General features: G+C 45.5%; 3 protein-coding genes across 10 annotated transcripts in view; 1 reads left to right on the forward strand and 2 right to left on the reverse strand.

The window, feature by feature from the left end:
* TTLL5 (tubulin tyrosine ligase like 5) overlaps nt 1-19,209 on the reverse strand; it is a 126,725-nt gene extending 107,516 nt beyond the window's left edge. For 4 of the 5 annotated variants that reach the window (XR_011903703.1, XR_011903704.1, XM_072337823.1 and 1 more), the window contains exons 1-9: nt 19,055-19,209; nt 18,565-18,737; nt 16,556-16,665; nt 15,146-15,228; nt 14,300-14,406; nt 13,573-13,703; nt 12,975-13,057; nt 10,707-10,776; nt 10,314-10,398 (exon numbers count right to left, since the gene is read on the reverse strand). Coding sequence is in view for 3 of the 5 variants with exons in the window: in XM_072337823.1 (XP_072193924.1) it covers nt 10,314-10,398; nt 10,707-10,776; nt 12,975-13,057; nt 13,573-13,703; nt 14,300-14,406; nt 15,146-15,228; nt 16,556-16,665; nt 18,565-18,653 (758 nt within the window). In the remaining 2 variants the exon portion in view is untranslated. Of the gene's footprint in view, nt 1-10,313; nt 10,399-10,706; nt 10,777-12,974; nt 13,058-13,572; nt 13,704-14,299; nt 14,407-15,145; nt 15,229-16,555; nt 16,666-18,564; nt 18,738-18,849; nt 19,023-19,054 lie in introns of those variants that run through there. The other variant, XM_072337822.1, reaches the window with a different exon arrangement.
* A 48-nt stretch (nt 19,210-19,257) lies between these two features.
* Nucleotides 19,258-21,126, forward strand: ERG28 (ergosterol biosynthesis 28 homolog). Of its 2 annotated transcripts, XM_072337828.1 has the most exons (5): nt 19,258-19,532; nt 19,615-19,705; nt 20,343-20,461; nt 20,614-20,712; nt 20,844-21,126. In XM_072337828.1, exons 1-4 carry the CDS (start codon nt 19,400-19,402, stop codon nt 20,691-20,693), a joined length of 423 nt encoding a protein of 140 aa, XP_072193929.1. In that variant the 5' UTR covers nt 19,258-19,399; the 3' UTR covers nt 20,694-20,712; nt 20,844-21,126. The 2 variants fall into 2 exon arrangements, with proteins under 2 accessions (XP_072193929.1, XP_072193928.1); XM_072337827.1 differs by having other exon boundaries at nt 19,260-19,532; nt 20,614-21,126.
* Nucleotides 21,127-21,358: 232 nt separating this feature from the next.
* FLVCR2 (FLVCR choline and putative heme transporter 2) overlaps nt 21,359-26,894 on the reverse strand; it is a 33,020-nt gene continuing 27,484 nt past the window's right edge. For 2 of the 3 annotated variants that reach the window (XR_011903706.1, XM_072337826.1), the window contains one exon: nt 21,359-22,949. Coding sequence is in view for 1 of the 3 variants with exons in the window: in XM_072337826.1 (XP_072193927.1) it covers nt 22,893-22,949 (57 nt within the window). In the remaining 2 variants the exon portion in view is untranslated. The remainder of the gene's footprint in view (nt 22,950-26,894) is intronic. The other variant, XR_011903705.1, reaches the window with a different exon arrangement.

Genomic DNA, 26,894 nt, shown 5'->3' on the forward strand with positions numbered 1-26,894 from the left:
TCAGATCAATTTGCCCAACAACACAGCATCTGCTCCAGGTTGTTGACTCAACCCTTCCATATCCCAAAGATGTCATCTGACTTGCGCAGGAGGAAAGGACAAATGGACTGCAATCAGGAGCAAGTCACAGAATCACAGAAGTCACTGCTATCTCATCCAGTTCATTAGTCTGAACCCTGTTACGGCCAGTAATACCACAATTTAATCAGCCTGTTTTTTAATATTGACATCAGTGGTGACTTTCTAATTAAAAGGCATTAATTATCTGTACTGCAACCAAGTAATCCATCAACGTCCTCTTAACCATATCTTGTCATCATAGATGTTTGCACTGAAATGAACCAAAGAACAGATCCAACTGAAAAGCACAGGTTCTAGTTGGAGAGATGCTTAAATATATATGTATATATATAGCTTTTGTTCTGGGAGTGAAGAAGCAGAGTGAACAGTAGAGCATAACCACAGGTGAAGTCAGTAAGAATTCTTTTTCAGTAGCCATATTCTCTTTGCCCAGCTACTCAGCTTCACTTTATCCACACTGATAAAAGAGTGAAGAGTATCTGCCACTTCACAGCATGTTGCCTAAAAACAGCCTTTTTGCACCGAGCTGTTAGCAAATCAGATCAGTTCACCATGCATGCTTGGGGTAACAGAACACAAGGGACAGCACAAGCATCCAACGTGTAGAGGAGTAAGGCACAAAGTTGCACTCAATCTTATCAAAAGCATGCTTCTTTAGGAAGAGGTTGAATGAATGTTGAAACAATAGATGCATCTCGGGGAAGGAAGGGAGCTTCCCACAACTGATTTCTAGCACAGCTGCCCATGCTACCTGTTTGTGATAGCTCACACTGTGCAGACACAAGGGAACTGATCACATTCCTCTATCAGGAAAAGGTCAACAGGAAGATGTGAACAGCAGCCGGGAAGAGTGCAGGACTGTTTCTCCTGCCAGCTATGCCAGTTTAAAGCATTTAAAATTGCATTTTGTACAGAAGCCACATTCTAAACATGTAGTTGCATGATCAGCCTTTGTCGGTCGAAGGACACACCGCACCTAAAAGCTCAGTGCCTGCTCATGAGCATGTTCCAGCCATTCTCCTTGATTCACTTCACAAATCGTGCAGCCACAGGCAAGTCAGATGAGTTCACAGATCTAACTGACAGAACACTTGAGCAAATGTAAAACAATACCAATTAACTTTCAATCAGATACAGACACACACTCTCTTCTGGGTATGATAAAGGAGGTTGTTCGGATGCACAGGCAGAACAGAGTAGTGTCTTCACTTTACGAACAGCCACTGATTAACTTGAAATAAAACAAACATCAAGCAGTGAACAATACCATTTGTGGCCACGTTTGTAAAATTCTAGAACCACATGGACCTGCCATCAAGTGTAACAAAATAACTTTCTTATCCTCTCTGCCATTCATTCCTTTTTTGCAATACACTTTCAGCCTCAGATTTTGGACAAAATACTTTAAACAAAAGCTCAAGAGAAGAAGCCAGGCCATCTGACTGGCAGAACTATCAGAAAGAAGAAAAAACAATCAACAAACCCAAATTCACAGCTGACCAAAAGAAATTATATTAAAAAAAGCCACTCCAAAACAACAACAAAAACTCCACACCTTCATCTTCTTCATTCCAGCTGTTCTCCTATACTACAATAGTTCAAGATGTTAACGTCTCAGAAGAGATAAAGGGGAAGAAGATAAGGTAAAGTGGAAGTAAAACATATGCTATCCTAAGAAGAGTAGCAAGAGTGAAAGAAAGCACCAAGCCAGAAGACCAAGTCATTTCCAAGAGAGGAACAGTGTATTTTTAACGAATCCTCAAAGCTGGAAATGAGAGGCAGTGATCAAAAAAACAGAGGGACAAAGGGAAGGGAATCTGGAGAACACGGGTATATAATGAACTTGACAGAAAGAAAAAAAAAAGCCAACTCCTCTCACTTTATTAATTGCCATCTCTCTTTATCTTCCCTTTATTGTTTTCCACAGTTTAGAAGAAGCTGAACTACACAAGAATATCCAACAAGTTGCACAATGATCTTTTCTTTAGAAAGAGCTGCCAAAAACCTCACTTCTCAGTGAAGCTGAAGCCACTAATGCCCTCATTTGATGAACATTTTGAGAAATCTCTCTCCTCTCCAGGATCAATACAAGCAAATTCATAAAGACACACATCAAGTTAACTTACTACACAAGTGGGAGCAGAAAAAAAAACCACCTTCGTGAAGCAACCAAGTGGCAAGTTTAAAACAAAAACACCATCATAATCTTTCACCATTTTTCTCTCAGCTTTAACTATACATCAAGTTAGAGCAGCTGGCAACAGAAAGTAGCTTGGAAGCTTGGATTCCCTTTCCACAAATTTCCACAGCTTAAAATATTAGCATTTCTTTTCAGTTTAACTGTAAGTTTCCTGCACTTAGCTATTCTGCTTTGAAAACACTAACAATCCTGTCATGCATTTGATTCTTCATCAAGACTTCGTCATCTTCACCTTAACAATCATTTTTTAGCAGTATACTGAAAGCACCTGTTGGTAACATACTTTTAGCCAGGAAGATACAGCATAGGCAGCAAGCTATGTCAAAAAAGTCAGGGCTCCTTCGCTACTTTCAAGCAGTGCACAGTTAGTTTTAATGCACTTCTGTTGTTGTCACTGCTGTCAATGATGCTCATGATCAGAAACATGATAATATCAATCCCTAGCAGACATGATACTTCTAAACAGCACTTTGTTAACCTTCAAAGGCTTGTATTAGCTTCCTTCTACAGAGACCATCCTGATTCATTGGTTGCTCTGAGTAGTGTTCCCTAAGAAAGATGTTACCAGAGGATTTATGTTTCCATAGGAACTGATGATTCAGAAGAGATTCCAGTGTACTTGTATTGCACTGTACATAAGTATAATACTGGCAATAGCCCAAACCTCTTACAAGAGGTCAGCACTCGCTTGGAGTGGCAGAGCATAACAGTCCCTAGTTATAATTACCTTCAGCACTTTACAGTTCCACAGCTTTTTATATAACACATCACTACGCTTTTCTTCCAAAGCAGCAACAAAGCTATTCGCCTGCCGTGCTTGGTCCCTCCAGGAAAGAGAACTTGTATGCTACAGAATGTCTTGCTTCAACAAAAAATTAGAGATTTTTAGATAAAGGTAAGGTCAGAGGAACAGGCCTGTAAGACTGGAAAGTAGGAAAAAATCAGTGCTTGTGCAATCTTCTTGCAAAACCTCCCGAGATTAGAATAAATGTTTATTAAGTCTTCCAATCTTTTAGAGGATGATCAAGCTTCTGCTCATGTCATTAAAAAGTGCCAGTAATCCTTTATTGATCCAAAACATAGAACATTTATCAACTGAAAGATAAGGGCCAAGATCCTATAAACAATTTAAAAACTATATGGAAAAGTGTCACAGAAAGCAAAGGCCAAGTCTGATATTTTCTCTGTAATACGATTTACCACAAGCACATGCTGCAACATTCTGTACAAGCTATTTTCCTAAGCACTAAAGGCTTCATGCCTAGGTATCTCATATTGCTATAATCCAGCCAAACAGTGATGAAGGCACAAATAACTGAAGCCAGGATAGGACTGTTTCCTAGCCAAAGTATTACTGGTAGATGCTGCTATGTGGGAGTCTGCAATCAGCCAGGAATCCAAGAATACTCTGAAATTACAGGCCAGTGTATCCACACAGGGAGGCACATCTTCAGCCAAAGGAGGCTATTTTATCAAGTGAAAAATCTTCAAAGATGCCATCTTGTTCTCACTACTACCACCCCCTTCTTGCTCTGCTGCAACTCACTTTTCCCCCGTTGTACTGATCCTGTCCAAGCCAGGAACTATGCGAAATGCTTTGTGTTAAAGAAAGCCAACACACTCACTGTTCTGTATTGCTGGTAGGTGAACTTGTGTCCTGAGTGGTTCAAGTGCTAAATTCACACTGCTCTGAACTCTTAAAAAGAATTTTCCTGTCCAGTAACAGGTGAATTTTCCACTGTTAATTAGACAACACTCTTTGTAACTTCAGTGCAGAGCAAGCAGATGTGCTATTCTTAATATCTCATGTAAAATGTAAGTTCCTTCTGCTAAGAACATGAAATCTTATAGAGGAGGTCAGAAAAGGAATTTCTGCTCTTCTGCATGCACCATCAAAAGGATATCTGCTCTGCTTTGGTTTGCACTCAGGTTTGTTTTCTTTACAACACAGCTTCTTAAGCACAGGTTTTCATTTGACAATGGCTGTTGGTGGGGGATGGAAACAGAGGAAGCAGGAGGAACTGTTCCCTCCCACAGCACTAGCCTGGGTCACCTCTGTGCTATGCATGGCAGTGCTCTCACACTGAGCGGTAGCTCAGCTCCACCATACCACTTTCTCCCAGCTGCTCTTGTGTAGCATTTTTTCCCCCCCTTTCTTAAATCTGCTCTCAGAGGAACAACCAGCACCGCTCATGGCTAAGCTCTGGCTCGCAGAGGGTCCCTTCTGGAGCTGGCTCTGAACTGACACGGAGCAGCTGCTGGATTCTGCTCACAGAGGCCACCCCTGCAGCACGCTGCTACCAAAACTTTGCCACATAAGCCCAATATGACATCACACACATACTATTGCTCACAGATGTAACTGTTTGTATTCACTGCTCACTGCAAGTGAGAGAATCACTTTCAACAGCCTGTTTCTCCAGCCTTACTATGCTACCATTCTCTCAGACTCTCCCCTTCTGATGAATCTTGCCTTTTTTAAAAACCTGAAGGGATAAGTTAACAAAATTAAGGACACCTCCTAGCACGATATACAACAGATTAGATTCCAAAAGCTTCTAGACAGAACCATTCTGAGGGAGTTTCTTCCCAAGGACTGCAGCTGGAAACAAGAAAGGTTAAACTGAGGTTGACTGCGTGCTCTTCAGTTTCCACTCAAATTGCTGCCAGCAATCCAGCCTCCTGGTCAGAAGCAGCAGCAGTCAGACTACGAACAGCTCTTGCAGCCTTCACTCCTTCCACTGCACCTTCTGTTTCCTCAAGGCAGAGCAGATGCCCTTTATTTCTGAATATAAAATCTAGAATAGAAAAGCAGCGCTCACATGTTCAACAGTTCTGACAGAACACACCTCCTTGCATCTCAACAGCAAGTCACAAAGGCACGTGCCACCTCAAGTCAAAGGCAAAAACTAGTTACCTTTACCTGCAACTATACAGTGCTCACCTTCAACAGAACGCACCTGCCGTCCCTCTGGCTGTATTTTCCACTGGATCATAGAAAGGGAAAGAGTAATGAAAAGTAAGCAGTGGCAGGATGGCAGTTGTGGCAGCAGCTGGTCTAACCAGCAGGAACAAACATAAAAAGGGAGAAGCGCCCTTACTAACTCCTTCAGAGGAACCCAGGAAAATCTTCAGTCACCAGATTAACACTAAATCATCCAGAGGTATCTCAGCCCTTTGCCTCCCTGTCATGCAACACACTTCCCTTGTCAAAAATCACCTTTAGTATTAAGATATTGAGCCACGACTGTCCTCTCTCCCCACCTTGTAAGATCACCTTCAGCAGCCCACCTGCTCCACAAGTGACATACACAACTTCTGCCTCTTGACCTAGGAGCCTAAAAAATACACCACAGAACCTGCACTTACCTCCAGAAATTCCCAAATTGACCACACCACCCCAAAGTTTTATTTGCCCCAACTCACATCCTTACACTGCCCTCATATAAGCAGCCTGCCATTCAAATACCACTCATTCGGGCAGGAAACTACCTGAGGGGTTGCACATTGCCCTTATTCCCAGTACTACTTTGGGAAGTGAACTGACCACAAGGTGAAGTTCGTCAGATGCAAGTCGATTTGCAAATACGTAAACTGGATCATTAAATATTTACAGAAGTAGTTGCATGGGTTTGCATAAAACTTGGCAGCTCTGGAATGCTTGAGACATCTAGCCAGAGCCTGGGAAAGGAGGAGGAGAAGAGAAAAGACCCTGGAGTGAGAGAAAGGAAAGAATACTTAATCCTTTTACTCTCAAACAAGTGCTACAGAAAAAGCACACATTACAACAGTCTTTTCCATGACTACACACAGGGCTCTTGCCTAAATGTCCTGGAAATAACCACTACAGCGTTCCTATAAGCACGCTCCTCACATTTTATACTTGGAGTCACTTTCTCAATTTATTTTCCTTCCCTTCCCCCTTCTTGCCCTCCAGTAAATAGATTCTAGCTTCCCTGTTAGTGTGCTGGCTGCCATTTTGTTTAGGGAATAGGCCACGTAGAAGTTTGTTTATACCACTGGTTGCACCATTCTCTTTATGGTTTTCAAGAAACCACTGCTGAGGTCAGGACCAAGAGAACCAAGCATCCCTGAAGTAATTGTTCAGTGGACAAGAACTGGTAGAAGAGAAGTACAAATACTTCCATTTTAAAGAGTACCAAGGTCTGGGTTCTAGAACGCTACCCAAAAGTCTGCTCCTTTGCAGCACAGGTCAGAAAAAAAATGAGAACCTATAGAGAACATCACAATCTCTCATCAATATTATTTATTTACCAGCATCTACCTGATACATCAGTTAGGAAGACAGCAGGAATAGACAGCAAACCTTGCAAAAGATATATAAAAATAAATAAATAAAACAAAAGGAGTTTCCCCAACCAAGACAGATAAAATGATGCAAGCAGTTCTATGTTAAAGAACAAAATCCAGGAGCAAACTCACCAGAAATGGCAGGGAAAGGAAAAGACTTGGGGCTTTTTGAGGGGTTTTTTCCCATGCTTTTAAAAATATCTTCAGAACAAATTAGTGAATTCCAACACATGCACTGCCCTTAGCAGGTTTTTTCAACCCACTGTATTACAAACAGTAGCAGCCTTAGGCCCAACTATTGAATTTTACAAAAGCAAATTTAAGGTAAACAACAGAGTTTAAAATGAGGTAACAGGTGTTTGTATATATAGTACATTTTTATTAAGAAAATCATATCAACTACTTGCAGATGGATCTGTCCTTCCCTTTGGTCATTCAAGCCCTGCTTCTATTAACAGAAGGAAGGAAGCAGTAGAAATCCCCCTGTCTGGATGCACTACTCACTGGCCCAATGCCCGGAGGAGATGCCTGATGAAACACAGCTCCCAGGTGCCCGCACAGAAACAAAACACATTCCTTCAGAAGCAGAGGCCTGACAGGAGTTACTGCAAGAGGGGACCAGGCTGCAGCAGCACACTCTGGTCTCAGCACAGCCTGTGAGGTAATGTGAATTTCTTGGCTCGTAGCAGACACCTGAATTCCTTGGAAACCACAGGAATCCAGCAGAGAAAAGGTAAATATCCCAGCGGAGCCAGCACTAATTAGGAAGCCAGGCTACCAAAGGAGGGGTTCTGTCATGGGGTGGTGGGAGCTCAGGCAGCAGGAAGGCAGCCCATGGCAGCACTGGGAAGCCCAGCTGCCACTCTATCTCAAATCACCCTGGAAAGTTTCCTCTCCCAGCTGCTGCTCCTTGGGGGCCTTTGCAAGAAGGGTTTCCAGCTCAGTGTTGCTTTTTTTTTTTTCCTTCCCAATCTATTTTTCAATTTCAGCGTAAATCTGACTAACAAATTCCCACTGGACTAATGCCCTTCAAGCCACTCAGGCTCTGAAGTGTGGCCACCCAAATCTTGCAGATTAGGCAAGACAGAGGCTATAGAGAAGTATCCTATGAACTCCTACCACTACCGTGTGCCACTTTCAGCAGGCACCAAGCAAGACAGGACCAGACTCCTTCCCATCTCACATGGAAATACCTAGAAAGAGAGGAAAAATCACATGGGAGACTGAGAAGCATCCCTCCCCCAGCTGGTAACATGGGCAAGGAGCAGCCTGTACTGTTGGAGGGAACTCTTCAGATGTACTTCAAGCACAATAGGGTTGCTATTCTCATCTTTGAAGTATGCCCCTCCACAAAAACCGCACAATCCACCATTCCAACAGCTGCCATAAGAACAGCCTTGGGACTTCCACCTGCTAATGCCCACATAACTATTCCTTGGCTATGGTGAGTCATCTTAAAAAGCATTTTCTGAGGTCAGCCTGTAATTAAGACTCTAGTTTATTTAAACTCTAGTTTATTAACGCTTCACTTCCTATGCATACTAGGATTTAGAAGGTACATCAATAAATATATTTTATCACATATTTTAGTATTCAGACAAAACAACCTAGGTTTTTAACATAAGATCAGATGATCAAGTTATACACTTGGGCAAACCTGGTCTAAGCTTACCATTCATTCTAGAATACAAGCTTCAGCTGGTCAACTCAAATCTATAGCTTCAGTGCAAATGCAGTCTTCAGGCTGCCCATCACAGATGATCAATTTAGGTTACAATAAGATCAAGAGGGTTACATTGTAATGAAAAACTGAAACAGAATCCATTCACACTACCTTTCTTAGTGAGTCTCTTTAAGTCCAATATCTGATGATTATCTAAGTACCAAACACACTTTATTCTGTGAGGGAGAAAGTAGGTAAGTAGCTACAAAAGGAACCTTACTAAACATGGGCATTTGCAATATGCTTTTACGGGACAAAGGACAAAAAGCTCTACAGTCAACAACTGCCAAAAAACTGCCTTGAATAAGAGAACTTAAATCACAGCAAATCAAACTGTTGTTCAGTATCTCAAGCACAAATCGACCAGCAAGGCCTGAAAGCTTTACTATATATCTCTGAGTATATAGCCTTCATATCTCCTTCAGAGGAAATTTTCTCTTCACTCTTTCACATGGAAAGTTAAATACAGGCATCCAGGCTGAATCCATAACCCCTTACTTCTCCTCAGCATGTCCTCTCCTCATGTTCCTGTCTAGATCATATCTTGGAAAGTGTAGCTATGCCAAGAGGAACCAAGCCTAGGGAAGTATCTAGTTAAATATCAAATCTGTCCCTTTGGAATAAGATCATGCACCTCATGACTTCTGACAGCACTTCTTTTTCTAGCAGAGGTTCCATTAGTAGTCAGTACTTAGGTTCCTGAAGTAGTTAGATTCCTCTCATATTAGAAATACACAAAGCCTGGAGGGAAATATTACCTCTCAGACAAGCTAAAAGAAGGGGGGGGGGGGGGGGGGGAGAGAAGAGCATTTCAGAAGAGCAACCCAGAAAATGCCATTCCAACTACACTTCAGAGACTAGCTATGCTTTCAGAAAGCAAAGACCATAGTTTGCTGGCATAGGTCCCTAAAACAGATTGCTTAGTTCTGTTGGTGGATTGCCCCTCAGATTCCTTTAATGATGCCTTTTATTCCAGGCCTGTTACCTCCCTGTCCTCTGCTACATATTGCTCTCGCTCTCAAGCACTGTTTTCTTTCCTGAGTAAGAAGTAGCAACCAGGTTCCTCTCCCAAAGGTTAAGGCATTTCCCCCCCACCTCACAGAAATTTTGTCCCAGCTTTGCTTTAAAGCATTAAACCACATGAGGCAATAAAGGAGTCTCTCCCAGCTCTGAACACCACAGTGTGAAATGGTAGGCCAAGTTGCTAAACAGGAAGCCAAAATCCAGTAGCACAGAGATCTTCACCTCCCACTAAGAATCTGGAAATTCAGAGGATGGGAAAAATCCAGATCACTAAAATTGAAGGCCACTAGTGCCACCTGCAGGACATACAGAGCAGCCCACATCAAGTTTCCTTTTGGGATGAAAGAGAATCAGGTGTTTCTGGCAGATAAACCTCCCTCCTGAGAATCTTAAGTATCTTTCTTAAGTGCAAAAGAAAGTTGACATCTACCAGGGAAAGGACAGTAAATTAGCACAGTTAACATACTTGATTGTACAGAAACTACAAGTGCTGACAAAGTTTAAAATGGTATTAAGGTATTAATGGTATAAATGGTATGAAGGTATTAAGACTGCAAAGATCAATAGGTTTCTAAACATCTTTTAATTTATCATTATATGGAAACTGAAAAGGTTTCTCTTCACCTTGTTTGCTCCTGTACCAAGAGGATGAAGAAGGGGCACTAAGCGTACAAAATGGATTCAATAGAATCAACACTTGAGTAATGGTGTGTGGCCATTCCACCATCTAAAGTTGAAAACCTGCTTTATTACTTCTTCGTGTAATAAAATCCCTCGCTGAAGACCTTCTAATCTGTACAGAGAAAACTCACTAGACAAAGTGCAATAAAGTAGAATCTACTTTAAAAAGTATATGCAGAATGCCAAAAGTAGCACTACTCTTACTTGCTGCTAGCAAAGAATTACAGAGGCAAGCCAAGATGTGTATTGATCACAGAGTGCACACGCACTAAGGAAATAAAAAACTTCCCCTACCTGGCCAATCCTTCCTCATAGAGATAGATGACAAGCGGATCGTAGGATGTAACCAGAACATAGAGGCGCACATCAAATTTGAAATCTGAAATGAAGTTGTCAGAAGTCAGTGACTGCAAATACCTTTCACATATTACAACCAGTTGAGAAAATACAAGAGAATCTAAGAGCAGTAGGAGGAATAAACCATCACCCGCTGCTGGCATATGATGTTTGAAGCCTTCCTAACTGAAAAGCTTCCCAATTTCAAGAAATTTTCCACTTTTTTTCCTGCCACTAGTGTAAGATAGACGACTCAATCAACTGAATTCCTGCAAAGGTTGCAGAGCTCTTCAGTTCCCAGGAACAAGAAAAGAGTGCATGAAAGCAAGAGCAATTCCTAAGCATACTCACCATCTATGAGCAGGGGGTTGCTGATGTAACGAGAAACCAGGATGTTGTCTTCCAGTACAATCTGATTTGGCTACAAATGAACAAAGAATTCAGGGGTGAGAAAACCAGGAGGCTCAACAAGTAACAAGATTACAAAACCAAACTTACCATCTTCCCAGCTTTCACATCCTAAAACCACTCTGTATCAACAGTTATGTCAGAGGGTGGGAGTAATGTGACCATAAACACCTCCCCTCCCAAAACAACATAAAAAACTGTCATGTTTTGTCAGTCACAAAACACTTTAGGTAATTAAATCCTACCCAGAAGCCTGAGAATGATTACATTAAAAAGACCCCAGAATCTTCCAGTTAGGTACTCCTTAGAGTGAACTACAGGTTTAACAGCCACATGGCAAAATAACATAAAATAGGCAAGAGAAAGAAAATGAGAAATGGCTGTTGTTGTCTGTTTCCTAAGTGCTTAACCAGACACAAAGAGGAGGGATTTACTCAGAAGGTAATGGAAAGAATATGTTACAACTGCTAGTGAAAGAGTCACAGGTGAAGAAAATGACTCCTCAGCTTGTGATCTTTATGGCTACTATCCAACCCTTTTGACTGCACGAGTAGATACCTTCTACTGAGGGTCAATCCACAGCAGAGGCTACAGCATGACAAAGAAGCTACCCTTGTAGGTTAGAACAGAAAGCTCTATGTACAACAAATACACATCACAAAGACATGGGACCTGTTGAAAGACTTGCACAGAGCAAAGCTTTATCTCCTTGTAACCAGATTTTTTCCTACTTGTGGTAACAATTTCTTACAAAACAGTTTCCAAGAGAGAGCCCCATCACCCTGGCTTTATTCAGTTTTACAAGTATAAAGCTTTACTGGTGTAAGGAGCAGGAAACAGGCATATATACGCACTCTATATAACACAAGGGAACAAACTCAAGTTCCCTCAGCACATCACTAAAATGACAGCCTGTTTACTATGGACTAGAGAAACTGAGAGTTTTGTTTGTTTTAGAAAACAAGCCACTGTGATAAGATTCTAGAAGACACTCCCTTAATGGAATCACACTGAAGGAAAATGAAGCCTCTGGGCTAAGCTAACTGAAATGTTTCTGGAACAGATTTACACAAAGGGAGACTGGTCCCAGAAGGGTCTTTTTCCCAATTTATGGCCAACTGCCATAAAAGCCTGAGCTCATTCTTCTCTTTCAAGCAAAGAAAAAGCTGAGTGCAGCTCTGGAAATACTTACTTCATACACTTGGCAAATTGTTCCTTTATTTTATGGGAAAGGATCCAGGTAGAGAATGGATGAAGCAGCATGACCCCTTCCATGCAGGGGAGGCTAAAGGGGTTTGAGTGAGTGAAAACAAAATAACTCACCAGTCAGTTTTGCTGCTGAGAAAATTTATTGGAATATCCTTGTGTATTCTGGATCCTACCCAGATATATTTGTTACCAATGGCAACCTAACCCCTGCAAAGTCCCAAAAAGACAACATAACACTATGACCAACATTATGAATTCAAAGAATAATCCCCTTTACACCTCAATTAAGGCACGCTGGCATTTATGTAACAAAACTCTTAAGACTGATACACATCCTACTGAGACACATATGGCTTCATTTTAGCTGGTCTTTTCCAGGGTTGAAAAGAGGACACTGTTTGAGAACTGTTTAGGTTGCAAAAGGCAAATAACAAAAGAGAGTTCTGGGAATCTTCCTAAAGTCAGCCTACTGTCAGACACAAAAGAAAGTATGATGCATTACAGTTTCCCATACTGTCTCAGGAAATATGAACTCACACCTAGTAAGCCAAGACTCAAAAGCACTATACAAGGTTGCAAGGTAAGCAGAGTACAAAGAAATAGCTTGCTTTTGATTACATAATATAGGCCAGAACAAGCCATGCCAGCTGCTCTGGTCTGTTAAACTGCACACCAATGCACTGTCAAAATCCAGAGCATGGCCATTGTCTGCTTAGCTGTTTCTGTGTTCCTCACATGGAAGCTGACATAGTTTTGTAGACAGTGTTGCTGAAAAGTAGTGGTGACGCACTGGAACAGGTTGCCCAAGGAGGCTGTGGATGCCCCATCCCTGGAGGCATTCAAGGTCAGGCTGGATGTGGCTCTGGGCAGCCTGGTCTGGTGGTTGGCAACCCGGCACATAGCAGGGAGGTTGAAACTAGATGATCTTTGAGATCCTTTTCAACCCAGGTCATTCTATGGATGAATGAATCTATGAAAAGTAATCATTTTATAAGTACTTACATTGTTTATCAGGTAGACACCTCGACCTCTGGAAGAGGCCACAGGCTTCACTATCCACGGGCCTCTGTCCTTAGAATAGGTACCTGGTTAGAAGAAAACAAACAGCACAAGTCTGAAACACCTTCCATTTTGCTTACTTACAGAGGAGTAAGAATGTTGCCTACAACATGTGACTTCAAGAACTCCAGGAGGAGATCAATCTACGTTTTGATTTTTACTCCTTAGGAATCACTGCAATTATTACCAACACTCTACCTGCTCTGACAATTCTTTTCTCTGCCCTGTAACTCATCTTGTCGTTTCACTTCTGTACTCCCAGACACTAGTCAGGAATACAATGAAGCCAACCATCAACACTGAACTAAGAAAGCTCAATTCTGGAGCCCCTAATCCTCAAACAGCTTTTTGAGAATTTACACAAGCACGGAACAAGCAGCAGAGTAAAATCAATACAAAGAAATCATCTGACTTTTTCAACTGTCTTTCCTGTTTCATCAACCACTGAAGTGATCAACAAACTAGAATACTTAAGAGTAATACCGTTCCCCCCAACCAGTTACTTTGCTTTAGGCCTGGGTATTAGCAATTCTTAACTTACTACAGAATTCCTGGTACTCTGCTGGGAGGATAAAGGTCTGAGGTAAGATATGGAACGTCTTGAATCCATGGGAAAGCTGCATACGACTGACGTTCTTGTAAAGTCTGTCCTTTCGTGTCAGTTCATACGACCTGAAGATCCAGAACAAGAGATTTGTTATTTTTTCTCCCAGCATAAAAAAAAATAATGACAAAACAAGAAACAAACAAAAAGACCCCAGACACACTGCAACAACCTATTACTAAAGCATCTGCAGTCCTGTCAGAGGAGTCCGCCTTAATCTGCAGCTACTCTTCTGTTTTACTTTCTCTACCCTATGGACATATTAATAACCATTCTTATCTGTAGTGCCACTCGCTATGCTTGAGAGGGACTGGAGCAAATAGTTATAATGGTGTTTGTAAACTTGTTTGTAAATTGGTGGCATGTAACTATAACTAAGAACTCCAAGTCCCCAAACACTTTACTTTTCTCATCAAATAGAGAGGAGAGGGGAATAAATCAGTATTTGGGCTATGGACAAGCACTTAAAACTCACATATCTCCCTCAGATTCTCTGAACGTTTAGAACGAAAACAGTGTGTAGCACAAGTTCAGTCTGCTGGGACTTTAAAGTCTGAGAAATACCTTTTTCCTTTTTAAAAACAAAAAGAAAAAAAAAAGCTATGCTTGCATTCCTACAACCCATGACAAAAACCTTCAACAAAATTTGATACCAAGATCTTACCTGGGGAAATGATTAACTTTCTGAATATCTGTAAGGGAACGCAGCAAGTAGGGCTTCAAGTGTGATCCTGTCCACATGAGATTATAATCGCTGCTATTTGGGTGCACCTAAAAAAGAGCAACACAAGAAACCCACAGATAAAAGCAGTGAAAATAGTGAGAAGCACCACTGTTTGTCCGACAGACTGTGCCCTTGCATTTGTGGGACTGGAGCAGTTCCAGTTTAAGACAACTCCCTCTACCCACCTATAGTATTAGGTATTAGCCAGATTCTTGTCCTAAGCTACTACACAGGGATACTAGAAAATAAACATAGTTGTGCTTGTGGGTTTTCTTTTTTTAAACAGGCTTATAATTCTGTTCTTTTTATAGAATGTCTAAATCCAATTTATAAAGCACCTCACATTTCTCCAGGAAACTTGGGAGATCAAATTCCCCAACGTTTCTTCTGAATAAGGCAAACCTACCACCCACCCAAACGCTTCTCTCAAATTGTCATAAGCTGCAAACAGGACACTGTCTGGAGCAAAGCAGGTGCTAGAAGAGAAATGCAAAACACTACAAGAACGTCTCTGTCAGCTTGTAAAGGCTGAGAGGCAAAACTCTCCACATCTTCCTAAAGGTAGGAGGCAGTGCTCTAAAGGAAGAAGAGTAACACGCAACCTTGATATCCCCCCCAGTTTTGCAGACCTCACAATATATTTCCTATCTGATTGACAGGACACAGAGGGCAGGGGTAGAAAGGAAAAAAAAACTGTAATGGAGAGGCTTCACAAGGAACCTCCTGGTTCTAACTTCACATAGAAAAGAATATATACATTCACATACGCTCCAGCTCAGCACTCACCTCATGGAACCCATGTGCAGTCAATATGCTTCGGACCAGGCGGCTGTCTGTTCGTACAATCTTATAGGACAAGTGATAACGCTCTTAACAGGGAAAAAGGCACAATGTTAGAGTCTGCACCTAGGAAAAATTAACTGAAATTACCTACGCTACTGAACAATAAAGAAGTTCACCAGAGGACTCAGTGCAGCTGCACTTAATGTACAGCAAAGCACCCACACAGTAGCTGCATATAACAGACAAAGAGTGGGGGAAATGCCTGTATATCTCTTGAGGCTTTAACTCTAATGATGGCATTGAAGTAATTTACACCTATCCTCAGGTATAACACCGCCACGTCACTGAACCCTGTTGTACCAAAATGAAACCCATGCTAGCAAGTGCACAGATCTATGTGTTGGGGTGAGGGGTTCTTTGCTGTTGCTTTGTGGGTTTTTTTCCTTTCCTTTTTTAAACAACTCTTTACAGTAAACTTGTTCAATTGCAAAAAAAATCATCCACGGCCTGAGGAAAAGCAGAAAGATACCACGCTTCAGTTGGAATACCAGTTACATTCACCTTCAGCTTCTGCCACCACTAAGCATGTCTGTAACACATCAAAAGGATCAGGAGATCAGGAGTTTCTACACACAAGTCACCTCCACCCCAGTGCCAGGAGCACTTTTGCTTGGCCAGGACATGAGAAATGAGTGCACCAATTATCAAAGAAAGGGAAAAGCAAGGGAAGAAAGAGGTGTCAGCATCAAAAAACCTGGGAGGATTTTTAGCTTTTCCCCAACTCAGCACATCTAGAATGAGTTCCCAGCTGCACACACCCATCAGTACTAACTCTCGCAATCTGGAACGACTCTTTATAACAACTTTGCCTTATATAGAAGCTTTCCCTTATTTGACACTAGACAGGTTTGGTCTCCTGACGGCAGAACTGCTACAGCAGCAATCACAGACTTATGGCCTTACTGAAACTTGCCAGGTTCTGAGGCACAGACTTGCTATTAAAGTTTACTAATTTTATTGTCATGGTAGGTGGTAATTAGTGGGAATGGGGACTCCATTTCCTGATGAAACTCTCCTAAAACTCACCGGGAGGATTGATTTTAAGTTCTCGGCAACAAATCAGTCAGTTTATCTTATGGTCATAAGCAGCACAACCTTCAAATCTGACTTGCAACCAGACAGTCCCATCTCAAAACACCTCCAGACTCATCAGAAGGGCAAAGACACAATCTAAATATACAATAAACATGCGCCAACTGGCCAAGCATTTCTGAATGCTTCAGTGCTCAGAGACAATAAGATTATAAGTTCCATCCTAGCATGCCCTCTTCCCTACAGAGAGAAGGGAACATCCAGGTAAGAGATTTCTGCTTCACACCTGCAGGCCAAAAGCTGCCAAATTGCTGCACCCACCTCCAATTAGGCGGAGGTAGCTGTCGTTTGTCAGAATGGCATCAGCATGAAACACGAAGATGGGGATCCGCCTGCAGCCGCCACCAGTCCACCTGATGCATGGATGATCCCTAGAACAGTGAGATAGTTAGCACCAGCAGATGCTGAACCTCACACACACACGGTGGTGTGATGCAGCAGTGCTCCATACTTGCCCACGCTTGCCCAGCTAGCCCACAGGCAGGACACGCAGACAAGCACACGCTAAGCACTCTGGTGTACTCAGCTATAAAATGAATCTTCTAAACCACCCCGTTCGTAGGGAGCTCTTGCCATTTTAAATAGGCACTTTGCACAATTTATATTGATTTTTATCGAGTATGATTTGGAAGAAACTCTACAGACTCTCACAGCAACGTGTCCTCTTGAATTATAGCCTGAGAACAAGATCTACAGTTCAGGATAGACTATAATTACTGATATCCACGCAGTCAAACCTTACAATGCCAATTCCAGTCTCCGATTTAAGAATATCTGCAAACTTGTGCATAGTTCCTGCTTGTAATCTGAGATGAGCAAGAGGGCACTCACGCAGAGTTGGACAGACTGGAAAAGATTTGGCTCAACACCATCCACAAATCTGTCTGTCCCTCCTTTTTAGATTCCTGCCAAATGCAGTGAGATGTAAGCTCAGAATTCAACAGCGATGGCTGCTACAGGTTCCAACACAGCTAGCTATTCTGCCCAAAACATCAAGTCCATGTTGGAAACTCTCATGTCCTCATTAAGGACACGCACACTAAAAGTTAAAAGCTATTATATAAAAACCTAAGATGACAGAAAGCAAACCTGTCAACCTGCTGAAGCAAATAAAGCTTCTTATTGCTCCCTGTTCATGGCAACAGAGCCATGAAAAAGTTAACAGACAACAGAAACAGCGGGGCTGGGGACATATCTACATCTATCTACACAGATAACAAAAAGGAACTGAAAGATTGGCACAAAGCTAGACAAATGCATTTGGCATTTGAACGTGTAAGGTTATCGGCACCAAAGGTTTGGAGACACTACAGAAGACAAAACACATCCTTCACTTACAACACAGGAACAGAGATAAAGGACAGCCTTCTGATGCTGTGACAAATAAGTCCTCTTCAGCGTAACCTTGATCCTCTTAACCAAGTTACCCCCTGACAAATCAAGTTTACAGCCCCACCACCTGCTTCTGCTGCCTTCAGAAATAACCGAAGGAGTGCAGTTAGCTGTTCTGACTGGAAGGGACCCAGGAAGGTTCCAAAACTCACACTGCAGGACAGAGCCTTATGTAAGTGGGAAATGAGCTGAGGCAGCAGAAGGCGACTTTATGTTAAGCCTGCCCTGGGGATTTGCAGTAAGGCTACCAGGGCTCAGGCAATCCTCCAGGTGACAGTCATTCATTCCCAGAGTGACACTTGGTCACTTTGTGCAGACATGTTCCAGCCAAAGGCAGATCTTGAGCTTTTCATCCATGAGGGTCTGGCAAGTCCAAGCCAACTACTCAGTACAAAGTGGTATTTCTCTACAAGGGCACTAAGGCGCTGCTGTCTGCAGCTGGACACCGGGTCACAAAAAGCACTGAGAGGAAAACCAACAAGACGTACTAAAGCAGGTACAAATATTACAGCTCTCACAAGATGCTTTTTGACAACAGCACATAACGTGGTGCTCCAGTCCGCTGTGAAGCACATCTCCCTTCTCTTCAGGGAATTAAAACTAAGCAAACAAAGAAGGACATGAATTCCCATCGTGTATCACCAAGGAAGGTCCCAGTTCAGGAACGTGACAGAAAGAGACCAAAGAAATCAGAACGCTTAGAGCAGCCGAGGCACAGCTGCATGCCCAGCTCTGATGAACGTAGTGCTTTTAGACTCCAAACATAATGCTGCCTGCCCACAGCTTGTGGACGTGACTGGAAACAACGAGCTCCTCCACAGGGAAGACCCGGGGAAGGAACGCAGCAAGAGCTAAGAAGGATTTTATTCCGCACTTACTGCAGCCCGTCTCCAGGATCTTCCTCCTCCTCCTCCTCCTCCGAGGACGAGCCGCTTTCCTCCAGCCCCCGAGCCATGCCCGCCGGCATTTCCTCCGGGCGCTCTCATGCAGCCGGCTCGGCGGCCTCAGAGATCCCTCCTGCAGACCCGAGGGATCTGACAGCAGCTGTTACCTGCAACAGCAATTAACACCCTGAGCGCGCAGCCGGGCCGGCCGTGGAGAGCCGAGGGCAGCACAGCTCCAGCCGGGCAGCACTGCCCGCGCCCCCCACCACACAGCCTCACCCCGCGCTGCCCAGCGGCGCGCCCCGCTGCCCGCACGCCTTCCTTCCCCACGCTCCAACGGCCCTCCGGGTTGGGAGCGGCCCCCGGGGCGGCCACGCCCGTCGGGGCGGTCGGGCCCCGGCCTACCCCGCGGCCTCAGAAGAGGCGCCCCGAGAGCCGCCGCTCCAGCCCTCGCGCCGCGGGACCGGCTCCCGTCGCACCGTACCCGCTCCCTCATAGCCCCATGGACGCGGCCCGACCCGGTGGCCACTCCCGCCGCTTCCCCGTTACTACAACAACCGGCGGCGCCCGGCCCCGCCCTCACTGCGCGTGCGCCTCCGGGGCGGTCCCTCCCGTTCCAGAGCGCACGCGCGGCGCTTCCGCCTCCCCGAGCGATCGGCGGCGCGGGGGCGGGATCGGGACCCCGGCGGCGCGGCCTTCGATTGGCGGAGGCGGCCCTGCCGGCCGCGTGGCGCGCGTATGGAGCGGCTCGCCCGCAGCCAATGGGAGCGCAGGAGGGCGGCGCGGGTCGCGGCCCCGGTGCGGGATCGCGGTGCGGGGCGGCGGCAGGATGAGCCGGTTCCTGAACGTGTTGCGCAGCTGGCTCGTCATGGTGTCCGTCATCGCCGCCGGGAACACGCTGCAGAGCTTCCGCGACCACAGCTTCCTCTCGGAGAAGCTCTACACCGGCAGCCCCGGTCTCGGTAAGGGCTCGGCCCGCAGCCGACGGGAGCCCTTCCCCGGCGGCGGGAGCGCTCCTCACCGTGTTTTTCCCTCCGTGCGCAGTGAACGGGCTGCAGGCGCGGACGTTCGGCATCTGGACGCTGCTGTCCTCGGTGATCCGCTGCCTGTGCGCCATCGACATCCGCAACCAAACGTACGTGGGCGGCGCCGGGCGCGGGCTGGGGAGCGCTGGGCGCCGAGCTCGGGGCGTCTCTGGGCAGAGCCGTGCGGGGCCGGAGGATCCCGCCGCCGTCCGCGCCTCCCCGGCCCCGCAGCGCGGTACCGCTGACCCGCGGCGTGTCGGCGCTGCGAGGCGGGCGGGCGGCCGACGGTCCGCTCCGTGCTGCGGCTCCGGCGGTAACGGCGGTAACGTCGTTGCTTGTCGGGACTCCGCGTTGCCCTCGGACCCGCTCCCTTCCCGCAGGTGCAGCTCAGAGGGGATGGAGGAGCGACGGTGGGAAGGCGTGCCGGGCGGCGCACCTTATTCAGTCCCGTTTTGTCGACCCGTTCCTCGGCGCAGGCAGCTCTCGCTGTTTAGCGTGCCCACCTGTTTCCTATACCGGCAGCGCCCTGCCCTCGCTCTGCCCCTTCGCTCGTCTCCAGGCGGATCATGCCAGTGACAGCGCACCACTGAACGCGGCCGTAGCCCGGCGACCTTTAGTACCTCCCTGCACCAGGGACCGACTGCCCTCCGTGCTCCACAGCGAGGATAAGAGCAGGCAGCTCGTGGCTTTGCTGCCCACTATGCTGGTGCCGCAAGTGTGCTGACCTGCTTCTTTCTGCTCCAACAGCCTCTACTACATCACGCTCTTCACCTTCTTCATGGCCCTTGTTCACTTCCTCTCTGAAGTCTTCATTTACCACACTGCGGCCTTGACGATTGGAGTCATGGCACCCCTCATGGTAGCAAGTAAGCAGAGCCTTGCATCCTGCCTCCTACCCCCAACCTCTCACGGAGCTCTCAGCTCCCTCAGAACTATCTGTGGGGCAAGGAGGGGGTGTTCAGAACGTCCCATCTGTGCAGCCTTTCTTAATACAACTCATGCTTTATCTCCGTCACAGGTTTCTCTATCCTGGGGATGCTGATCGGGCTACAGTACCTAGAGGTAGAAGCATTGTCAGAAAATAAGAAGAAAAACTGAGGCTGAGCGCACTGTAGAGGTCAGCATCATCTCCTGTTCTCACTGCCAGACTTCCACTAAAGCTCTGAGCTTCTCCAGGATGCCAGTCCCAGTGGCAGATTGATGTTGGACTCTGTCAATCATCCTTCATTACTGTTTTATCTTGTCCAGGCAGCATTTCAGCTGTCTGGTATCAAAGATGAGCCCCCGCAGGAGTCTGTTCAAGCTTGCTTGGTGACAGCCTCCCTGCAGGAGGGCAGGGAGCACCTCAGGCATACCCATGGAAGTGCTAAGGTCTGCCCCTGGTGCACCTGTGGGGAGGAGGTGCAGAGCTGCCCAGGATACATTGAACACTTCAGATGGGAAAGAGAAATGTGTGCTGCTGTGGTCCAACTGTGTAACTTGCATGTGTGTGTTCTGCAGGGGCCATTTCTAATAAATGACAGAAAACTGACGGATGCGATGTCTGTATTAGTGCTATACAACAGCAGGTAAATGCTCTTCAACTTTGGAACAAGTGCTTTTTACTGTATGTTGTAGGACGTTATCCTGTTTCACAGCACACGTGTCGTTCACTGAGTCCCTTCCACCAGAGCTCCAGGTCTGGCGGAACACATCGCACACACCCAAGGAGAGCTGTTGCAGCTCTCACTGCTGCAGCATTCTAGTGGCAACAAACTGCGTGTATCAGGAGCAAGGATTGAGCTTCCTTTGCAATGAGCTCTAACTGTAACAGTGAGCAAATGGGAACAGGTTGCTCAGAGCTAGATGAAAGAACATCCAGGGCAGATGGGCGGTGCACAAAAGGTAGGAAGGAAGCAGCAGGAGGTGCTAAGGGGAGAAGCCTATCCCTGCGAGGAAGAAGGGGGGAAAAGTAAAAGGAAGAAAACAATGTAACAGTAGCAGCGGGCAGAGAAACCATTTTTCTGTTCTGCACTTCAGGCTGTTAAAAGACCACACTGAGACAGTTTCAGTCCTATAATATAAAAACATCATCTTTGTACACTTGCAAAGCTTTTATTTCATATAAAAATTATATTAAAAAGCCATTTTAGACCCACATCCTCAATCCCAAACTATCAAAAAAAAAAAGGGAATTTAACATATTTTCATCCAGTCTGCATTTTTCCAGTAGGGTGTGTGTATAACTGTGTGATATTGGTATAAGGACACTTGATGTCTCCACCAAGGGATGGATGCTGGAAAGGAAGGAGAAGGGTTCTGAGGGTCTACATTTGTGACTGGGAGATAAACACTAGCATATGAGACAGAACTGAGTGTAAAGAAGGCTTCTATGGCAAAGTGAAAGCCTCCGTGCTAGAGCAAATCATCTGAAAACACCTTACCATTGCAATGCAGGGCAACATTGCCCTGACGGGTCATCTGATATTCCACAAAGGCTTTTGTGCAGCGTTAGAAGTTGCAAAAGGCACTTCATCACTAAGGAGGAAGATAGCATCCTCAGCCTTGAGAGCTTGTGCTTTGAGTCACTCCTGCTGCTAACCCAGTGCTGATCTGTACTCAGGTTGTAGCCACAGCACTAACCCTTGCCTCTAGTAGACTAGAGATCTACTGGTCTCTCTCAATTATTCCTAGTATACAGGAATGTTAGAGCAACCCAAGTGAATTCAAGGTGCATCTTTAGCTACAGCCACATATAAAAAATTACTGTGGCACTGGCCACAGCAGTTGCACTGCTTTGCACTCTTAGGTTTGTGTTGTGCTGAAGCCCCTACCATCACCTGTGCAACATGGAGGACATACAGGCACTCAGTGCAATCCCTTTTCCTGGGAGCCACGTCACAGCTCTCCCAGGGCTCATCACAGTAAGCACGGTCCAGCACTGGCATTCTGTGTCATTGCTTCCCTGGGAGGGAGGCACTGACCACATGCAAGGTGCCACCCTCACCTGCTCAGGACTTGCCTGGAACTGGGGCTTTTCTGAGAAGGTGTCCTTTTCTTCCAAGCACACATGGGGTGAAGGGGAGCAGTGACTTTTCCCAACTTTTTCTCTCGCTCAGCAGTCTCCAAAACAGCAAGGTGCAGAGGTAGAACTGAAGGGAGCGACTCCCTTCTTGTTTCACTCTGTCATGCTCTACAAGCAGTTCCCAGCTGCCCCCCTGCCAGAATCCACATGTAACAGGATGGTGTAGGTAGCAAAGGTGAGAAAGAGGGTGGGGGGGGTTGTCCCTCATCTCCCAGCTCTGCAACCCCTCTTTTTCACAGCTTTGACTCCTCAAGGACTATGGGAACAGAGCAGGCTTCTGGCATCACTTTCTGCAAGTCAGAGAGAAAAGAGGACATGGTTAGAATCCTGGGTGGCCACACTTTGGCTCTAGAGACCAGCAGGCCAGAGGCTGGCTCATTCACAGCTCCCCACTGGTGTGCACAAATCACAGAACCATATAATAGGTTGGCTTGGATGTTGGCTTGGGTGTGACTTTTAAAGATCATCTTGCCATGGGCAGGGACGCCTTTCACTAAATCAAGTGGCTCAAAGCCCTACCTGACCTGACTTAAACCTAAAAATCTGAAATCTAAAGAATCCCCGCTACCACACTCTGACAGCTCAACCCAGGAGCACACCTGGCTCGCTCCTCCAGAACATTCCAGTGCCCAGACAAGGACACTGTGAGCAGTGATGCAAAGCAATGATCCCACTTCTCTGAAGCTGCTCACTGGAATTCTCAGATGATGCTACACTGATACGAGATGGACCTCAAAATTGCACGGCCAGTTCTCTGGGCAAGGGAAGAAATGGGAAGTCTCCCTTCATGCCATGGGGAAGGGCAGTATCTGTGGGAGCCCCAGAGAAGTTGCACCCTGTGCACACTGTATCCTACAGCAGAAGGCTCAGCACACCAACTAGCTCCATTCCTGACTTTTCTCTGGCGTGTCTGACAGCTTCTTCATCTCCCAGACAGGCTGCTGGTGCTGCACACCTTCAGGACTTTTCATTCCCTCCTCACCCCACTCCATGCTGACACTCTGCCACCCTTCTTCCCCATCCCCAGCTTGGACTTATGGCTGGGATAATTCCACAGCATGGTACAGATAAGACCTCCTTCAATATTCATTACTTGTACCCTAGAGTGCCACAAGAAATAAAAGGCAAAGCTTTTGTGTTTGTTTGGGTTTTTTTTGTGGCCTAAATCCTCTGACAGAATTAGCCTGATTACCTGAACTCTCCTATAGTGTCTTCCCTTGAAATAGAGGCAGCTGTAACAGCTGTACCGTCAGTTCATAGAGGAAAAGCAAAGGCAACACAGCTTGCTGCCAAATTAACACAACCTGGGGCTGCATAAAACAGCTGAACTTCTGCAATTGCAATTCAGCCTCCCTGGGTAGGGCTGGATCAGCCCCTCTCGCTGCATCTTTGAAGGCTGTTATGATTAGACCTTACATTCCCAGGTCCCCCAGCAGGCTTCAGAAAACTCTCCTTGTTCTGGCTGCTTACATTGAGAAACCCCAACTATCACTGATTTAGAAGACAGCATGCAGACCAGTAAGGGTAAACATGGGTCTTGTACAGCCTGGACTCACTGTGGAGCAAGACTGAGACCTGAGGCAGGAGTCAGAGGTGCACAAATAGGTTTACATCCCCAGTGCTGTTTGAGATAAGCCCAGGCAGCATGGAAGCAAGAGTTACAAAACAGTTTCACTCCAAGTAGCTTCTTACACAAACAGCAGCTGAAAAGGTTTTGGAGAGGTCAGCAGCAATATCTGAAAGCAGAGTGAGAGCAGAAGAGCTTCAAAGACATGCCTGGAGGCAATAGCCAGGAAGCACAAAGAACTTCCCATCAGCAGGAGGGGTTGCAGGAAGCAGTGCCAAAGGTAGGAGCAATGGGAAAGCTGCATTTAGGCTTGAGAAAAGCCATGAGTCATAGAAGCACGCTGGCAGCTCCGAGCAGGCTCCCTAAGCACCTTTGGGGACTCAGCACCACTTCTGTGGTGAGCTACAGAGGTGATGGTTTAGGATTTCAGCCAGGCCACCCGGCTCCATGCCTTGGAACAGGAAGACTGCTCTCAGAAGTGGGAGACACAGCACTGGAAAAGTCCATGCAGCCGGCCTACCCATGGCTTTGGGAGGAGAAGGCTGCTTGCCATACAGTAAACACAGAGAAGGTGCAGGGAAGTCTAAGTGACAGGAGAGGGCGCACACACTGTGTCTATTATGCAAAATCCCATCTTTTTACTTTTTTGTTGTTTGTTTTTTAACTTGCAGTATTTCACTAGAGCTGGAGCATGCTCCTGCTCGCAAGGGACTCGAGTATGCTACAGGAGTAGAATGCTTTCCCTGCTGTCCTGACCAGCCTCTAAACTGCACTGTCATTGGGATGAAAAGGCAACATGGTTTTGGGTGTTCCACTGAGATTCATCAGACCCATCTTCATACTGGGCAAATGCACAACCATCAATTCATGGTGCTGAGCCCTGACCTATCCAGGACATGGTTTGAGAACACAGCAGAACTTAAGCCCTGTTTTAAGCAAATCCCTTATAATGGCCGCGTGTCTAGGATGGCCACTGACCTGCTCAAAATCACCTACGCTCAGCAGTGCTCAGCCCTGCAGGTACAGTAATGCTTCAAACAAAAGTTTTCAATTTCATTGCAATTCAAAAACCAGGACAAAGCCAGAAATCACTTTTCCACCTACAGTCTGCTATCAAGAATAGGTTCTTGAAGCACATATGCAAAAACACAAAAATATCTCCTACTATATGAAATCAGTGTGAAGTATCCTGAACACACTTCAATCCAATTTGCTATATTCAAAGTGAGCTAGCAAGGCCCAGTCTGCAGAAAAAGACAGTCCTGCCAACTTGAGATCCTGCACAAGCAAAAAGGTAGGATAGCTTATTTCTTAAAAAGTAACCTTAGAAGTATTTCCAAAGAAGTGTTGCTTAAGAGCTCTCTTGTAGAAAGGCACTTCTGGCTCAAAACAATTACAAAAATCAGCAAAGATGCTTATTGCATAATGTAAAGAAACAATGATGGACAGTTTGCATAGGTGCTGGAAACCACAGATACGCAGCATAAGCATGACAATAATATGGACCCAACTGACACTACTGGGAAACCTCAAGGCAGAATGTTGGAATGGCCTCAGATACACTTACAGTAAATGTAGCCCATTTTACATGATAATGAGTCTCTCTGTGGGCAATTGATTCAAGTGTCCTGAGCTACAGAAAGCTAACCCTGCTGATGTTCTAGGAACTGACACAAATGGGAGGACTGCTGGAACCACATTACAGATTTCTCAATAGAGAACAGTGTTCACAGTGCCATTTAGATCCACTACAAATTCAACTGCAACATCTGTTTAACTATAACCTTAAGCAGAAGAAAGCACTGACAGAAGACAAAGTGCTTGTGAGCACGAGGCAGGTCCTGCAGAGTGGACAGTCACCAAAAGCTCTGACAGGTGGCTGCCTGGAAGCTGTGGCTCCTGGGCAGACAGTGAAGGCTGATAACAATACTGACTCTTTTCACCGATGCTGTGGCATTATGCATGCCTCTTCTCCCTGACAAAATCAGCTGTTCAGCCAGATCTTAGACTTTCAATTTAATCACCAGAAGATATAACTTGAAGATCTTCCTGTGTGAGAATTAGCATGCATACTTTTCTGTATACACTGGGAAATCAGGCTGTTTCACAGGCCTACGCTGCACCAAAGCTGAACACCCAGTTAGAAGCTGTGACAGTTCTCCACCCAATCATTTCTATTTTCAGACCAGGAAGATTCAAACCTTGCTAGACCCAATACTGGATGTCAGGTCCCACACAGAACAGTAAGTAAACCATCCTCCTCCACCAGGAGACTTCACCTCTCTTGGGTAAATACCAGAGAAAACACACAGCCATCAACAGGACCATACAACTAATAGTACAGCATTTCAGCAGACAGGGTGCACAGGTCCACAACTCTGCATCCTTTGGAAGCTCACATCTGACTCTGAACGTGTCTCTCCTCGCAATAGCTATAACACAGCATGCCTGAGCCTCACAATGCCTGTTTTGCAGCTGGGATGTGAGCAGTAACACTGGTAGTTGTACCAAGACAGGACCATTACCAATGAAGGCAATAGCATAAGCTTTAGCCATCAAAATAACTACCAGTATACTAGAACAGGCTTGCCCAGCTCAGGCAGCTACAGCTTCTCAGCTACTCCATCCCAAGCAAATAGATGTATGCCAGCTAAAAAAGCCAGACGTG

Source organism: Excalfactoria chinensis, chromosome 5 (assembly GCF_039878825.1).
Source record: "Excalfactoria chinensis isolate bCotChi1 chromosome 5, bCotChi1.hap2, whole genome shotgun sequence".
Lineage (NCBI taxonomy): Eukaryota > Metazoa > Chordata > Aves > Galliformes > Phasianidae > Excalfactoria > Excalfactoria chinensis.

Coding starts and splice junctions, on each gene's coding strand:
- ERG28 (XM_072337828.1), top strand. CDS start 19,400: ATGAGCCGGTTCCTGAACGTGTTGCGCAGCTGGCTCGTCATGGTGTCC. Junction 19,533..19,614: donor CACCGGCAGCCCCGGTCTCG/GTAAGGGCTCGG, acceptor CTCCGTGCGCAG/TGAACGGGCTGCAGGCGCGG. Junction 19,706..20,342: donor ATCGACATCCGCAACCAAAC/GTACGTGGGCGG, acceptor CTGCTCCAACAG/CCTCTACTACATCACGCTCT.